Here is an 18,450-nt window from a genome sequence, read left to right on the forward strand (position 1 = left end):
ATGATTAAATACCTTTTGGCGTATAAAGAACGGTGGAGTTGTCTATTTAGAATCAGATTGTGTGTTGAAACGACACTGTTAATCATGCCAACAAACGAAGGTACAACATTTAGTGAAATCCTCGAACAAACACAAAATTGTGAGGATTTTAATGATGCATTATCAACAAATTCAAAAGAAGATCAAAAAGAACATTCTGATGAAGACAACATGATGGACAATTTGTGGATCAAACCAGCTCAATCAAATGCATCTTTTGAATCTACTCCAGTTAAATCAAAACATGAAATTTTTTTAAGAAATTTCTTTGAAATAATGCTGCAAGATGCTGTATTTGATGTAAGTATTTTTTTTAATTATCTATTGCTTAATTAGTAAATGGAAAAAAATTTTTTTCATGCTTTTGAATTTGTTCAATATATATATCAACATTCAAGTCAAGGTTCAGTGAAAGATAAATTTAAATAATTATTAAAAAATAAAAACATTAACAGAGTGAATGTTATCGAATATAAAAAAAAAATAGCTTTACAGTTTATCTGAAGAAAAAAAAAGAAATGATTTCATTTAGGGTCAATGTTTTATCATTTTTATTTCACACATGCATTTATAGATAATTATATTTCGAAATATTTCAGAGTTATTATTAAATAATCATTATAATATTTCATATTTTGTGTGTTGAAAAAAAAAAAAAAAATAGGGAACATCACGAAAAACCAAGGTCGTTGAATGGATTGAACCTGAGAATTTGTCATCACTGGTGAATTTACACTTGTCAGAAACAGGATCAACACATGAACAATTACTTCAATTAACTCGTAACATAATAAAATACAGTGTTAAAACAGGAAATCCACGTTTTGTAAATCAATTATTTTCTGGATTAGATCCATATGGTCTTGCTGGTCAATGGTTAACTGATGCACTTAATCCATCAGTTTATACATATGAAGTATCACCAGTATTTTCAGTTATGGAAGAAGAAATATTACGTGAAATGAGATTAAAAATTGGCTGGAATAATGGTGATGGTATATTTTGTCCAGGTGGATCAATGGCAAATGGATATGCAATTAATCTTGCACGTTATAATAAATATCCAGATATTAAAAATAATGGTTTATCTGGTATAAAAAGACTTGTTGTATTTACATCAAAAGATGCACATTATTCAATTGCAAAATTATCAGCATTTTTAGGTATTGGTACAAATAATGTTTATCCAATTGATGTTGATAAAAAAGGAAAAATGTGTATTAAAAATTTAGAAAAACAAGTTTGTCGTTCAATTGAAGAAGGTGCATGTCCATTTATTGTATCAGCAACATCAGGAACAACTGTATTGGGTGCATTTGATTCACTAAGAGATATTAATGTTATATGTAAAAAATATAATATGTGGTTTCATGTTGATGCTGCATGGGGTGGTGGTACCTTGATGTCAAATAAATGGAAATATCTTGTTGATGGTATTGAACTTGCTGATTCAGTAACATGGAATCCACATAAAATGTTAGCAGCACCACAACAATGCTCAACATTTTTAACACGTCATGAAAATATTCTTAAATTAGCACACAGTGCAAATGCAACATATCTATTTCAAAAAGATAAATTTTATGATACATCATATGATTCAGGTGATAAACATATACAATGTGGACGTCGTGCTGATGTATTAAAATTTTGGTTTATGTGGAAAGCTAAAGGTACATCAGGTTTTGAACAACATGTTGATAAATTATTTTATCTTTCACGTTATTTTGTTGATTTAATTATAAAACGTGATGGATGGAAATTAATTCAATTACCAGAATGTCTTAATGTATGTTTTTGGTATATACCAAAATCAATGAGACATCTTGATGGCAAAGAACTTGATCAGCAACTTCATAAAATAGCACCAATTATCAAAGAAAAAATGGTTAAAAAAGGATCAATGCTTGTTACATATCAGCCACTTGATGATAAACCAAATTTTTTTAGATTAGTCATACAGAGCTCTGGTGTTACGGAAATTGATATGAAATTTTTCGTTGAAGAATTTGAAAATTTATCAGATAATCTTTAAAAATAATAATCATTTTTAATTTTAATTTATATTACTATTGTACAGTTTTTTTTGTAGATTATTAAGACAAAAGAGAGAGAAAAAAAAAAATTACAGATTATTGTGAATAATATTATTAAGTAATTTGATCAAAAAAGAAAAAAAAAAAAAGAAAATATTATTTACTCAAGTGGATATGTCGAGAGAAATTATATATATACAATAACTGATTTTAGATACACCAACACTTTTAAGCTTACCAGAAGCTCAACAAAATTAATTAAAAACACATCAATAAAATTGTCAAACACACAAAAAAAAAATACATTCATTAATATCATTCATATAGAAGTACATATTATTAAGTTGTTGTTGATCAATCTATCAATCTATAATAAAAAAAAAATTGACTAACTATATTCTTCAAGAAATTTCATATGAAATTCTTTAATGCTTTGTAGCATTGTTTTGATTTTATCTTTTTGTGGTAAAATTGTTGTTCTATAATGATAAGTACCAGGAACTTGTCCAAATCCAGAACCAGGAATAACACAAATACCAGTTGATTCAAGTAATTTAAATGCATAAAATACATCTGGTGCTTTACCCTCTAATTTAGCAGCTTCAATAGCTTTTTTTGGTATTTCAAAACGTGGAAATACATACATTGCTCCCATTGATGGATTACATTTATAACCAGGTATATCATTAAGTGTATCAACAACAAGACTTGATCTTTCAGCAAGTGATTCAAGTACAGCTGTTTTTTCTTTGATAAATTGTGGATATGATGGTTCATTTGGTTTTGGTGGATTAACAACAACATCCATTGCAACTTGTCCTAAAACTGTTGGACAAAGCATTGCTGATATGGCTTTTGATAATACAGCCATAACTTCAGGATCCATATTAATATACTCAGCATAACCACCTCGAATTCCACATTCTCCCATGTATCCTATAATTTTTTTAAAATAAATATTTGTTATTATTATTAAACTTTTAATCATCTTTTTTTATTATTATCTAATCATTTATTTACCTTTTGATATTGTCATAAAAGAAGCCAATTCCATTGTTGAATATGGCTCACCCATTTCTGACATAACTTTTTTAAACGAATGGAATGAAGAATCCTTATCATAAACATTATCTTGATAAACTTCATCAGCAAGTACAAATAGACGATTTTTTTGTGCAAAACGTATAATTTCTTCAATATTTTTACGTGTAAGTACTTGTCCAGTTGGATTACCAGGATTAATTATCACCAATACACGTGGATTACTATTTTTTTTTGCTTCATTATAAGATCTTTCAAGTTCACTAATATCCAATGACCATTTATTTTCTTCATTAAGATAATAACCAATTTGTGATAGACCAAATTCAGCAAGTGCTGCTGAATACAGTGGATATTGAGGTATTGGAATCATAACACCTGATGGTTTACCATCAATTTCTTCATTAAATAATTTTAAAAAAGACTAAAAAATAAAAAAACAAAATATTATAATAAATGAAAAAATTAAATTAAACAAGTATTTAATAATTACCTTGATACCATCAGATGCACCATTTGATAATACAATATTTTTATAATCAGCTGGTATACCATCACGTCTTTCAATATATTCAGCAACATGTCTACGAATAATTTCAATACCAGCTGAATCAGTGTAGGCACCAACACTACAACCTTTACATGAATTAAGTACATCTCTTGCTCTTTTTTTAGCATCATCTGGATATTTTGGATCATCCAATAGTTCTGGTGATACTGTCAATGTTAATACTTGACGTAAAAATGTTATTGGACGTTGTCCCATAGCATGAGCATCTCCAATATTTGCTTTAATCACTTCATTGAATGGCTTTTTTGCTCCCTGATAATAAAGCAATTAAAATTAATATTATTTATACAAAAATAGAATGATTATTTTATTGTTGTGTCTATTAGACAAGGTCAATTTGCATTGATTTTTTATTTTTCAATAAAACATCAATTAAAAGGTCTTATAAATTAACTCACATTGCATTTAAAAAAATATACATTTATTTTTTTTTTTGCATTTATTTATACGAATTAATATGTACAATTGTACATATTGTTATATTTAAGTTAAATACTTAATTGTACACAGGATGTACTCAATAAACACTACACGTGTACATTTAATTTAAAATGACTCAATTAAAAATAACAAATTTTTTTATGTTATCATATTTATAATACAGAGTTTACCAAGATGAAAAATAAAAATTAAATAAACTCTATTTAAAAATATAAAGCATTCAATATCAATTATGTTTTTATATAAATATTGATAATTTTTTAACATTGTGTTTGTTTGCATGTGTGTGTATCAAAGTCCAATGTTTATAAATTATTCCTATAATCAAAAAATAAAAGACAATCTTACGGTAGTTAAGATAAGATATTTTTTCGAATGAATGAAATAATAATATTTTTGTTTATTGGATCATGTGTTTGTTTCAAATTAGCTGTCATAAAAATAAAAAATAAACAACATAAATATAAAAAACAAATAAATAAATAACTTATCGAAAAATTCGAAATCAACATCAAAATAAATATGTATAAAAATAAATTCTAAATTAAAATTAAAAAGACATAAAAAAAAAAAAAAAAAATATTTAGAATGCAATAAATAACCTTGAGGAAATAAAAAAGGCAAAAAATAAATGTAGGTATGTATCTGTCACGTATACGCCCAGTCAACCTGCGTATATTTCATTGGAAAAAATAAACCTACTTAACATGAAAAAAAAGGCGAAAAAAAAAAATGATAATAATGATAATCAATAAATTATTATTATTATTACCTTTTCAAGTTCTTTTTCAATTTCAACAGCTCTAATAAGTAATGGTCCACGTACAGCATATTCCATACGTCGTAAATTTGAGTAAACATTGTCAACAGTTAATGTTTTATCTGTTTGATATTTAGCCATATTGCGAGTTGTAACAATGCCGGTTGCGGGTTGATTTTGTACTGTGAGCATACGTCTCTTTCCCATCAATGCAATACGATATTTATGGCTTGGTGGGACAAATGCCATGCTGCCAAAGTAACGTTGTCTCCCAACCCTTAATAAATTTATTGACGAGTAGCAATCACTACCAATAATATTTTTTAAACTTACAGACATTCTTGTTATTATTATTTTTTTATTATTAATAAAACCGATAGATAGTTCAAATAAAATACTTTTATATAATCACTCACACGAACACACATCCACGCAGTTTTTGGAGTATTTTTATTTTAATTATCGTGACAAGGTTGCCAAAGTTTATCTCGATAAGATTATTTCGTAATCGTTTGTTTATTTTTTTTTTATTTATTGATAAATACAAAGAGACTATTAACACTTGATAAAATGATAAAAGTAAAATACTGTGTGTGTGTAAATTTGTTTGCAAAATTAAGTAGTATGTAAAAGTGTCAATTGTGAATAGTAAAATAGTATTTTATATTTGATGCGCCGAATCCAGAAGGAGAGAAATTAAATGTCTCCAACACTGAGTGTGCACCAAGAACAACTGTGAATTTGCTCTGAGTAAGTTTTCTTTATACACAATATATTTTTTTTATTTATTTTTAATACTTTTATTTTAACTCGGGGTGAAATGTGATATTTTTATATGGCTATCATTATATGTATGTATATATTATCTACTTGCTTGTATATAGAGATAACGAAAATAACCAACTACTACTTTTTTTTTTTAATTTTATTTATTTATTTTTTTCTCTTATTCACGTGTGCATGTGCATGTGTGTAAGAAAGTAGAAATGCAGATGATTGGTTGATTGTTGAAATTCGAATTTAGAATAACTGCATTACCATTTGATGTTATTATTTAGTTTGAATTTAAATATCTAGATGTCGCTGAGGATTTATAAAAAAAACCGCGTGATTTAAATTAGCGGATACCTATTTATTACGTATTTTTAAAAAAATGGTTTGCAAAAATAGTTAATTTATATTACTTAAATTAAAATAAACAATTAATTATATTCTTAGATAAATTTTGTATGAAATTTTTTAATACTTTGTAGCATTCAAAATAATTACTGGGCACTTGTCTAAATTCACAATAAATTGTAATTAAAAAAATGACTAATTAATAATTGACTAGTTACAATTAAACTTTTTCAATAGAATTTTGTTTTTTTTTTCTTTTTGGCATATAGAGTCACTTATAAAATTGAATTAAAAAAAATACGTGTGGGACATGAAATAATAATAAAAAAAAAATGTTGACAGAAAGGGTGGAGTATGCGAATCATGAAAAAGATGATTTCTCTTCCCGGAAGACGCTTCTGGGTGTGGATATATACCTCGAGAGACTATCAGGCAGACTTGACCATGTAAATCTTCATCTCATCTTTAAAACGACAAAGGGTAAGCCTACACACACATCCACATTATTATTATTATTGAATAATATTTGAAAAAAAAATATATATATATAAATAAATAATAAAAAAAAGCATGTGTGAATATATAACGTAGCTCCAAGAAAGGTTCATATTTCTCGTTGATTCAGGTCCACACTTTACTGAAGTATGAATATATATAAAAAAAATACATAATAAAAATACACACAGACACAAAGTTGATGATTACGAGTATATAAAATTCGTAGAAAGTTCAAGTAAATTTTACCAAGCCAGTCGTTTTAATGTTGAAACTATATGATACCACAATACAAGGAAGAAAGATTACTTGCTCGATGAGTTACGATCTTTTTTTCCTGGGGCTTATTCTCTTTTACTGGGCGTATATCATATTATTTTTTATATTAATATATTATATACTACAATTATTTATTTATTTTTTTATTATTTTACATTTTTTTTTTTTTGATGCATGATGGCTATCTGTATTATATATATTTATTCAAAACAGCATTCTTTCATCACTTTTATCTGATTTTTCCATTGCACAAAATATTTATTTAAAAATTATTTTTTTCCGACTAGACATAGATATATTTAAATGTATTTTCAGTTTATCTATTTATAAGCTTTAAATATTCATGATAAAGAGGCTTTTAAAAAATTTTTTTTTATTATGATGAGATTACGTGGAATTAAACGTCATTGTCCTCGTTTCGATTTTTTTTCTTGTTATTTATTTATTTTTTAAACAGGTGAATATGTATTTAAAAATTTTTTATAGGTAATTTTTATGATAAATGTGCCAAAAAAAATATTTATATTGTAATTATTATAAATTTGCGTAGGTCGCGAATTAGTGACGTAAAATTAGAACGTCAGAAGTTATAACGTTGCGCAAATGAAATTTTTTTTCTTGGTATAATTTAATATTCAACAGCGATATGTTTATTAAAATTTTCAGAAATCAATGCACGCACTTGGTATATCAATTTTATAAATTATTATTATAATAAATAATTTTATATTTTTAATTTAAATGTTTGTGCTTTGTCTAGACACGTATATGAAAATATGAAAGAGAAAAAAAAAATTTACATTATTATTTCTGGCTCATCACCTTCGTCGTACGTCTCGTCTATCTTTGAAATTAGTCTAAAAATAAATAGCAACTGTTAACACTAACACGATCATTGGCAATGACTTTTTTGGCAAAACTTGTTGTTTTTTTAAAAAGTGACAAACCAATTATTATTTGTCACTTATTCCAAGAAATTTATACTATCATATATTTTTATATTTATTTAAAAAATAATAATAACCATATTTAATAATTATTAATATTATTATATACATTTATATATATATATATTTTCTTGGAATTGAAAAATCCAACAAAACATTATTGATTACTATAAATATGAAATTTATTTTTAATCATTTTATCCAATTTAAAATGATTAAAACTACAAAATAATTTCTGAAAATTTTTATATATTCTCAGAAAATCATTTACGTCTATATTTAATCTATTTTTTTTTTCCATTTATTTATTATTTTATAAGCCAAGTTTTAACAAATAATATTGAGTCCATATAGATGTATAAATAAATATTAAATAAAGAAAAAAAACCGACACAAAAAGATTAATGAGTATGATTATTTGTTATATATTTTTCTGAGTAGATCTACAACCTTTAATCGACAACAATCGAAAACATATTTTTAATGATATTATTTCCCTAGAATATTAAATATTTCATATTATAATAATTCGTAGAAAATAAGGGTATTTATTTTTAAAAAATGATAAAAATAATTGATTACAATATACAAAAGATAACGTAATAGATAAATATAATATTTCATAATTATTTATCATATATTTTATTATTATTAGAATTATTATTTTACTAAAGATGTTATTCATAGTCAATTTTTATTTAAATTTATTTTGCATTCTCATTATATTTTTTGCTTTTGTATTATGTTTCAAAGGATTATAATAATAAGATATACTTGACAAAATTCTTATGTTTAAAAGTACTTATATACCGTTGTTTTGAGTGACTGAATTAACCTGACGACAAGATTATTCCAAGAAACCACTGAGATCACTTTGAAATAGTCAAGCTGTCAACAATTCGTAGAATATCACCAACTATGGAACCGCGATGACTCCTCAACATACAATTTAAAACTTCAACTAATGATTTTTTTTTTATTTTTCTCTTATTTTTATTTTAAAAAATTTTATTTTTTCATTTATGAAATTTAGCTTTTTTTTTATTCTTTTTTATCTATCCTAATATCTGTGCTTTTTTTTTTCAGTAGAATTTGGTTTATCTTAATCATCTCTTTTTTATTTTATTACTTAAACATGTTGTAAATAAATCACGCGATATTTCGTGATTCGTGGAGAAAAAAAAAAAAATGCAATTTGTCACTTTGAACGATTTTCAATGTCAAATATTTGACCTCATCGTGTTGATTATAATTTTTTTTTTTCATTTATATATTATTTAATAAATTTACAGTAATTGTAATTTCTTGGAAATGTAGAAAGTCAAAGTTTATTACATTATAAAAAATTGAGAAATTTTCAGTAATTTATATATTTTTTTAAATCAATTTTGATTGCTATAAATAATTTTATGATTATAAATGACACTGTTATAATAAGCCCAAAGGCATTTAATTAAAATTTTCCATCACGAAATATACGAAATATTAATTACGACAGTTCGTCGAAATATACCACCAAAAAAAAAAACACATGTTTCATCTCAGCATGTGGTTTTTTATTATTATTATGATATATGTAAAAATAAATAATAATAAAAAATTAGCTACTCTAAAATCTGATCGATCTCCAGTTGATTCGTATATATATTTTATTTATTTTTTTCAAATTTTTATAATCTATAGAGTTGCGAAATTCAAAAAAAAAAAAAAAAACGAGATGAACGGTTTCGCAGTAGCTCCTTTTTATTTTAAAATTCTTCTATTCGAAAAAAAAAATAATAACTCACAATACTTTGTGTATATGAATTCTTTGAAAAAATAGAGATAAATTTATTCAATTTTAATGATTAATGAGAATTTTTTAAATATTTAAAATATAATAAATAAAAATAGCTGTTTTGGCACACTGGTAGACGCATGTTTTTTTTTTTTCCTGATTTTAATTAGATAACGAAAGGAAAAAAAAAACAGATAAACATGTCAAAATGTGTAAAATGTAAATCATTTTATTATCAGTTAAAATAATATCATACTTTGATGATGTGATAATTTGAATACATTTTGATTAGATAACAATATTTGAAAATAATAAAAAAAACTTTTAAAACAAATTAATTAATTATCACCTGAGTTTTTTTCAACGGTTTACTATGTGTACATATGAGAAGTGCGAATTATTCAGTATAACAAAATTTAGCCAAAACAAAGTAATTTGGTTTTTTAAATTTTTTTTCAAGATGATGATATTCGAATGATTAATGTGCCAAGAGAGTGAGCCTTTTTAAAACTCAAGGCAACTTCATGGCATGATGTAAGTCATACTGAGAATTTTATTTTATTTAGACCTCAAGATTCCAAAGAAAATACAGGAAATTTTTTTAATTTTTTTTTCCTTTTTATATGCTAAAGAATTTTTTTTTTTTTCTTTGCCTTTCAACAAAATTGAGATCAGCCAAAAGTCTTGTTGTATTTTAATTTTTCAAGGTATATAAAATTTTGTAAATATTAATTATATATTAATTTTTATTTGTTTATTTGTTTTTTAAAAAAATTCAATTGATAATAGAGAAAGGAAAAAAAATATTCGCAGCAATGATTTATTAAAATTTTGATGTGTTAAATCAAGTTGAAGATTAATTTTTATTTATAATAAATTAACATATTTATGTTTAACTGGTTGTTGTAATATTTTTTTTTGTTTGTTATACTCAAAATATTAAATACTGCGAAATTGAGGAAAAACATGTGAACATGAGTATTCCAGTTAGTCATTACCAATATCAACTTTAACGAGTTTTTGCGAAAAGCCAAAAGTACTTTTTTTTTTTGTTTAAAACTGTTTACTTAATTTTAAATGATTACATGTAAAATGAATATTTTAAAATTGTTTCCAATTAAAAGCTCAATTATAAATAAACGAAAAATTATTTTAAAAAATATACATAAAATTAAAATTATATTTTATATTATTTCAATTAATTTTATTAATTTTTATTTTTTTTCTTTTCGGTTGTCTTGGTAACATTGACGTGATTGAACTACCAAAAAAGTAAAAAAAAAAATATATAAATTCACGTCGGGGTGTATCGATTTATTCTCTATTTATTTCCAATTTTTCCTCTATACAAAAAAAATATAGTAATAATAAAAATAATAATATTATTATAATAAAAAAAATACAATTTTCAAATAAAATTATATTCCAAGTAAATATTAAAAAACAAGTATCATATTGATATTGATATTCACGTATTGATATCAATGATGTGAAATAATCAATCTCTAATAAAAAAATTAAAATATAATAATTGATTTTTAAAAATTTGTTTGTTCAATTTATATTAATATTTATTGTAGCATATGAATATTTTTTAAATATATAACTTGTGACTCAATCGTGTGTCTATATTGCCATACGCGAATGTATCATTTTATATATGTATACATACATCGCAGGTATGTGTATGTTTTATATACTTATATGATATTGAGGAATTTAAAACTAAGAATTCCAGGTAATGTAACCGCTGAATCTTTCATCCGTCTATTTATGGAATACCTTTCTCAGAACAACTTGGTCAAATGTATATCTTTCTCTAATAAACTTTGCGAATATATTATTCAAAATACGATGAGATTGGTTAAGACTAAATTGCATTTCCAGATGTTTTAAAATATTTAAAAAAAAAATCATATTTAAACGTGATTGTATATTATGTATTTTTTTTTTTTTGTATAATTTAAATTATTATTTTAATTTCATCCGTTCCATTTGAAATTATTATATTTTTAAATTAGTATGATACATCAAACAAATTTATATATTTTTTTTTCATCTGCGGTTTATTTTGTCCTTGTACGCGTGTCCACGAAAAATATATATACGACAGGATGTGATGTCGATTGGGATTGTCAGGAACCCCTCTTTATGTTTGCCCTCTTTCCTCTTTTAAAGGACCGCCTACAATTTCCTAGTAAAACCATCAAGCCCGAGGGATTCTCGCGATCGCATTTCAATCACCATTTCCAACAAATAATATATAAAAGTCAAATACATGCGCATGCATTTGACAAAGTAAAATACAAATGAAATGGATATAATTATAATTAACTTCAATGGTTTTAATTTAACAAGTGCACTGCAATATGATGCTAATGAATATAAATTAATTTAATTAATTTCAATTGGAAAATTATTCAATTCTATTAATGTTTTTATAAATTTATTTTTCTCATTTTAGAAATAATAATTTAAATTTCATTTTGCAGTTAATTGCTACATTAATATATATTATGAATTTTTTTAAAATTTTATTATTATTAAATTATCATTTGACATGGTATAATATTTGATTTTTCATTTGAAGGATAAATATAATCAATACGTGGAATTTTTTATTACATATATCCATAAAACATAATAATGTTCACTCAGTGATAACAATCGAGTTTTTATATTGAGATAAAATATAAATGTAAATATCAAACAGCTTGTAAATTATTGTGAGAGTGAAAAGATACTTTCGTAGAATCTATCAATCGTTAAAATGCATTTCTTGTCAATAATAATAAATAGATAAAAATATCTACTTTGTACATAACACGTGTTTTTCTTGTTGAAAAATTTTGATAAAAAAAATAAAATAGAAAAAAATAGAGCACAGTGAACTTGAAGTGTATACTTGTATATCAAAGTAAATTGATCTCTCGAATTTTCAATAAATTTTGCTTCCATGAAATCCCTCTAGTCATGAAACGATCAATTTAAAAAAAAAAAAAATTGAATAAAATATCTAAAATGACACGTGGAAAGGTATTTTTTATATAATTGAAATTTTTTTTTTGTCTGTTTGTCATTATGTATATAGCCTTTGGCCTCTTTACAGATTTAATTTTTTTTTTCTATCTCCCCTTTTTAAATATTTCATGTATTAATCATATTTATTTTTGTAACTCGTTTCACATTCTTTCTAAAATTTTTTTTCTTTTCACGCTATTTTCATACAACTTTTTTTTAACCTGTATAGTACTCGTCTTCTCTTATATATATTCCATTTTAATTAATCATTTTATTTATCTTTGATGTTGTGCAATAAATTCCTATTTACCATAAAATTTAAAAATAAAAAATCTAAAACATCTAGGTCGTTTGTTGAAGAGAGAAAAAAAAATATTGAATGTATTTTTTTTTTTTTTAGCGTGTGTCTGTCATGAGTATTATTTGTATACGATGATGTATGAAGTGAATTATGTGAATTTATAGAGAAGAAAAAAAAAAAAAATTATTGTATGAAAGATTCAAAATGAAGAAAAAAAAAAAGAAGCAGATGCAGGGGTCCTGATTTGAATAAAGCCTTCTTCCCTCCAGTTTCTCGATTTCTCGAAATTGTCTCGACAGATGCTCCAAAACCCCAGGGCCTTTACAATACTCTTATATAAAAAGAAAAAAAAAATATACATAGTCAACTTTTGCCCTGCATATATAACTCCATATATTTTTTTGTTCAAAAATTTATTTATCTTCTTTTTTTTAGGCTGTCATATATTTCATTCTTTTATATCATTATCATCGATAATTTCATGATAATTATATTCAAAAAAAAAAAATAATAATTCAAACTAACAACAGAAATTCAAAGAATTTTTTTAAATAACGACTTTTAGTTTGATAAGAAAAAAATTTTTTTTTTTATCTATTTATGTTTGAATATTAAATTAATATTCATTTCTTGCATGTCACAATTTTTCCATTAGACATTATTTCAATGCACATTTATTTTTTATATATATTATAATTAACGTGAAAAAAAAAAAATTTGAAACTATAGTCGACGGGAATCTCTGACTTCCGTTTCGTCCGCATTTTCAAGACAATTTGTTCCGCGCTATAGTTTGCATGGCTATAGAATTTATACACGTTGACCGGTAAAAAAAATAAAATAAATAAATAAAAAAACGTAATAAGATGGCCTGTCGCCGGGGACAAAATCGTTTCGGGGAATAAATGAGAAACGGAAGCACAGGAAAAGCAAGTAGTTATAAACTAAAGTTGAATTGGACATCAAAAAATAAAAAAAGGAACAGGTGATCACGCAAGCACACTTTTGAATTTCCAGTAGCATATGCACTTCTTCCTTTTCTCTCTCTCTCTCTCTCCCTCTTTACGTTATCTCAGTTATTATCATTTTTTTTTTTTCAAATTAAAAAAAAATTAAATAATGAATTGTAATATTTTTTTTTTTCAACGAATCAAAATTAAAAATTCTAAGAAATATTATCCAGTAAATATTTATTAGTTTTTTTTTTTCATTCTTTTGTTGGTTTATTTATTTTCTATTTTATTTTTTTCACAGTATCGCTCATCCATGAAATTTATTATATACGACAATTGCTTTTATAATGGCATGACGATGCCATTAAAATGTCATTTTCACAATATTTATATAAACCGCAATTTACTTTGCGTTTTTTTTTTTACTTTTTTATAATTTTTAATTCTGTGGTTAAATATAGTGAATTTTTATTTATTTATATAAAAATCTTATCTGTTTATTTTATTATTTTTATTTAATTCATCAAATAGTTTTTGTAAAATTTCTATTTGATAAATAATTTACGAAACTTTTATATTTGATTTTCCCGCTGATTATATATTGAGACGTTCGAAAAGCACACCACCCTTTTGAGTAGAAGGGTAGAAAAAGTAAAAGCTCCCTCTAAAAAAACAGTGCCACCTATTGTTGACTTGAAAAAAATTTACTTTAGTGCACACAAGACAAATGTATAGTCAATAGTCATTATATACTTTTTAAAAATTAAATTACAACACTTTAAATTCTTAAAAAAACATAAAATAATAATTCTTCTATATGTATTTATACAGAAATTTTATTAAGTGTTTAAATGTTCAAAAATACACTGTAAATACTATTGTTAAATATAAAGTGAGCTGGATATACTTATAAATATTAAAAGCCATGAAAAGGTAAAAATAAATGTATTACATAACGAAATTATTCAAAAAATTTATTCATCAATAAATTCCAAAAATAATTTAATCAATAAATTTGATGCTAATGCAGAATGTAGCTATTAATTACACCAGAATGTTATTAAATTAAAAAAAAAATATTATTTTACATCTATTAATTAACAATAAAAAATAAATTTTTTAAACAACTGAAAAATTAAGATAAAAGATAACAGATAGATAAATATTTTTTCGATTTAAAATATTTAAAAATTTTTATTTATTTAATTTCAAAAATTATTATTAATAATATTAAAGTAAAAAATAAATATTTGACATTGACAAAGACCTTGATGATGATGACGATGATAATAATAATAAATATTATATGAAAAATAATTTTAGTGCCAAGAGGTAAAAAAAAAATATATATATCTAGTCGCATTTAATTAAAAAATTTTTTTAACCTTGGTTTTACATGCACACAATGTTACATAAATTTGAATATATATGTAGAACAGTTTGTCAATCGATTACGCTGTCGCTTTCTACGAATTCAAGGGAAAAACTTTGAGAAAAATAAATTGGAACTGGGCAGGCGCAATCAGTTAAACTGTACAAACATTATACCGTTAATATTTGCGTATATTTTACATACGATATAGTGTCAATTTCCTGGTATACAGTCAACGACCGGTCAACTAAAATCGATTGATTATTTTTTTTTTTATTCTATATATTCATGGAAATTTTTGATCATACCTCATTTAATCGAAAACTGTTGAATGAAAAGATGAAAAATAAATTGCATATGTATGAAGTAAATAAAAAAATTAAAATTATTCGAAATCGTTGAAAATCTAGTGAATAAAAAAAAACTAACAGCAATTTTCTCTCTCATATATATTGGTTATCGTTATCAAGCAATCACGTAGTATTATTTTTTTTAAATAACAAAAAAATAGAAGCGTTGAAAGCTCCATTAAATAACGTATATATAATAATATATTATAAAAAATTTATTTTGATTTATCATATATTGTCCCAGATACATAAAATATCTTTGTTTTTTTTTTTTGTGATGTACGTGATATTGAGTTAATTCATCTTATCAAAGAGACAACACGCATAACATAATTTATATATATATCATATCATTTAAATGTTGTTTTTTATTTTTTAAAAATGATTGTAGTAATCGTCATTTACACACATTGTACTTCCGGTTTGTATAAATGTTCATGCAAGCATAAATAAGGTGTCTTTAATAAAAAAAAAAAAATACATAAATACTGCTTTCATATTCTACGAAACAATTTATATTTCAACAGATTTGAATTATTAAATTTCTTTTTTTTTTATTCTACGATTTGTTGGCTATAGCATGTCGTGGTTGACTTCTATAAGAAAAAAAAAATGGTAAATGCAAAACGGTTCAGTGATGTCTATAGAAACAAGTAGAAAAAATATACATATATAAAAAAAAAGACGACACCCACACTGATTTCATATGCTATAGACTGTTGAGTTATGCGTACATATATGCATATAGGGACAAAGGTCGATGAACCTTCACATGAAAAGAGCCACGCACTATAAATATTCAGCTTGACTCCTCAGGGCGACTACATCAACCAATGAAAAAAAAAAATAAGCCATCGGGCTTTTTTTCCTTGCTATATTTGTTTTTTTTTTTTTTAATTTTTTTCCCAAGTTTTCCTGATATAATAAAATCAAGTATCACAAATAAATTACGGTATAAATTCTTTGAAAATATTTAAAACCCATTGAGATAATTTTTGATAAGAACAAAAAAAAAAATGTATGATATAATCTTGAGGATAAAAAAAGTAAATCCGAGAATTGTAAAATAAAAATGTGACATTTTTTTTTATCTTTAGAATTTTTTTAGTGTATACATCATATATTTATGAATATGATAATAAAAAAAATTTGAACATAATCGCTAGTCCCTGTCGATTACTCATGACAGTGACAGACAAATCAAGATTATGATCGACCTGTGTTATATTTTGTTTAAAAAAAAAACAAGTAGGATATATAAATTTATAAAAAAAATTACAAAGTTTATTTTGAGATTAATATTGAAATATTATAGAGCAAGTGAATGAGAAAATTAAAAAAGGTGGATATAAAAGATGAAAGATTGAATTTCAATCGAGAGATGAATTTTGGAAGGAAAGGGAAGATGATGGTTGGGTTGCTGGATGAGACCATATCGTATTTCGAAAAGTATATAAAGCTTGATGGACACAATGATGATGGTGATGGTATGAAAAAAGATATAAATAAGAAGAAAAAAAAAATGAAAATACTCATCTTACTGAAGTTGGTATAAATATAATGAAAAAATAAAAAAATGATACCACATCAAAACAACATACGAATAAAACAAAATAATCTTTATTTCGTATAAAAGATTATAGCAGCCATGAAGATTCATTCCAAGAATCAACTGCGCCCTTTTACAAACTCTATATCACTTTTGATATGCTCCTTGCTGCACTCTCGTCTCTCCCAATATGAAAAAAAAAAAATTAAAACCCTTCACAATACTTCCCGCAGGGCGAATAAAAATTCTCATCATCTCATCTCTCGCGTCGCTAGACAAAAATAAATATAAGAATAATAAAATTCCAGAATATTATAATTTTATGTATTTTATATCAAAGATATATATTTTTTTTAAAACTAATAATTTTATGTATATTTATTTATTTATTTTTGTACAATTAATTGGTTCAATAAAAAAATTGATTATATTAAAATAAATTCAGTAGTTAAATTTAAATAACTGGGGTGATTTCTATCTTTTTATAATAAATTGCAATTCATTTTACATAAATATGATGAAAATATAAAATAATAATAACCAAATTATTAAATTTATACTATAAAAAGATTAAAATTTAAAATAAATTTATTGGAAATAAAAAAAAAAAAGTTTATTAAATTTAAAAACCAATAAATGTTGTAAAAAATAAAAAAAATATGAATCCTATATAAAAGATTGATTATATTTGAAGAGATCAATTTGTAATATATAAATATATAAAATAAAATAAACAAGAAATAAATTCGGTAGCTAAATGTAAATGACTGGGTTATCGTTTCTCCTTATTGCGGGTCCATGATGAATTTTAGCCTGAGGACAAATTTCATTTAAAAAATATAAAAATAAAATCTCTGTCTGTGTATATATATAGGCATTTTTTATTGAGTGACTTACTGAGTGACAAGTTGATTCATCATGACTTTCAAAGGACTTCTAGTGACTCTCAACGACTCACAAATTAACGCATGACTCATTTTGTTTTTTAGTTTTATAAGCCTGGCTCTATTTATCTTTTCATATAAAAAATATGTGAAAAAAAAAATACAAAATTGCAGACTTGATTGCATGATAAATTTCAAAAATAGAAATATAAAAATTAACAGTTGTATATACCAATCAATAATTGACTCCATTCATACTTCTACAAATAGATTTTTTTTTTTTTTCAATTATTGATTATTTCTTTCATTTTTTCAAGCTCAATTATTAAAATTTATCACAAAAATACATTGGCCTTTCAATGAACGTGATGTGAAAAAAAAAAAAAAAATGAATAAAAAAAATTAACTCGTAAATGTAGGATCCAATTTTTGATTTTTTTTTTTGCCACCACGGTTCGTGATATGTGCAATTTCAAACTGACTCGCCTGACTTTTACTGATTTCCCATAATTTTT

The 18,450-nt window shown here is 24.1% G+C and overlaps 3 protein-coding genes across 4 annotated transcripts in view; 2 read left to right on the plus strand and 1 right to left on the minus strand.

Annotated features, from left to right (window-relative positions):
- Positions 1-2,667, plus strand: LOC122851656 (cysteine sulfinic acid decarboxylase). The gene is made up of 2 exons (XM_044151015.1): positions 1-339; positions 704-2,667. Exons 1-2 carry the CDS (start codon positions 1-3, stop codon positions 2,072-2,074), a joined length of 1,710 nt encoding a protein of 569 aa, XP_044006950.1. The 3' UTR covers positions 2,075-2,667.
- Positions 2,376-5,625, minus strand: LOC122851657 (alanine aminotransferase 1). Its single transcript, XM_044151016.1, has 4 exons — positions 4,901-5,625; positions 3,610-3,939; positions 3,096-3,540; positions 2,376-3,011 (listed from the first exon to the last, which is right to left on the minus strand). Exons 1-4 carry the CDS (start codon positions 5,225-5,227, stop codon positions 2,464-2,466), a joined length of 1,650 nt encoding a protein of 549 aa, XP_044006951.1. The 5' UTR covers positions 5,228-5,625; the 3' UTR covers positions 2,376-2,463.
- LOC122851658 (probable serine/threonine-protein kinase clkA) overlaps positions 4,928-18,450 on the plus strand; it is a 24,684-nt gene continuing 11,161 nt past the window's right edge. The window contains exons 1-2 of one of the 2 annotated variants that reach the window (XM_044151018.1): positions 4,928-5,638; positions 6,350-6,487. The gene's annotated coding sequence lies outside the window, so the exon portion shown is untranslated. The remainder of the gene's footprint in view (positions 5,639-6,349; positions 6,488-18,450) is intronic. The other variant, XM_044151019.1, reaches the window with a different exon arrangement.

Source organism: Aphidius gifuensis, linkage group LG3 (assembly GCF_014905175.1).
Source record: "Aphidius gifuensis isolate YNYX2018 linkage group LG3, ASM1490517v1, whole genome shotgun sequence".
Classification (NCBI taxonomy): Eukaryota; Metazoa; Arthropoda; class Insecta; order Hymenoptera; family Braconidae; genus Aphidius; species Aphidius gifuensis.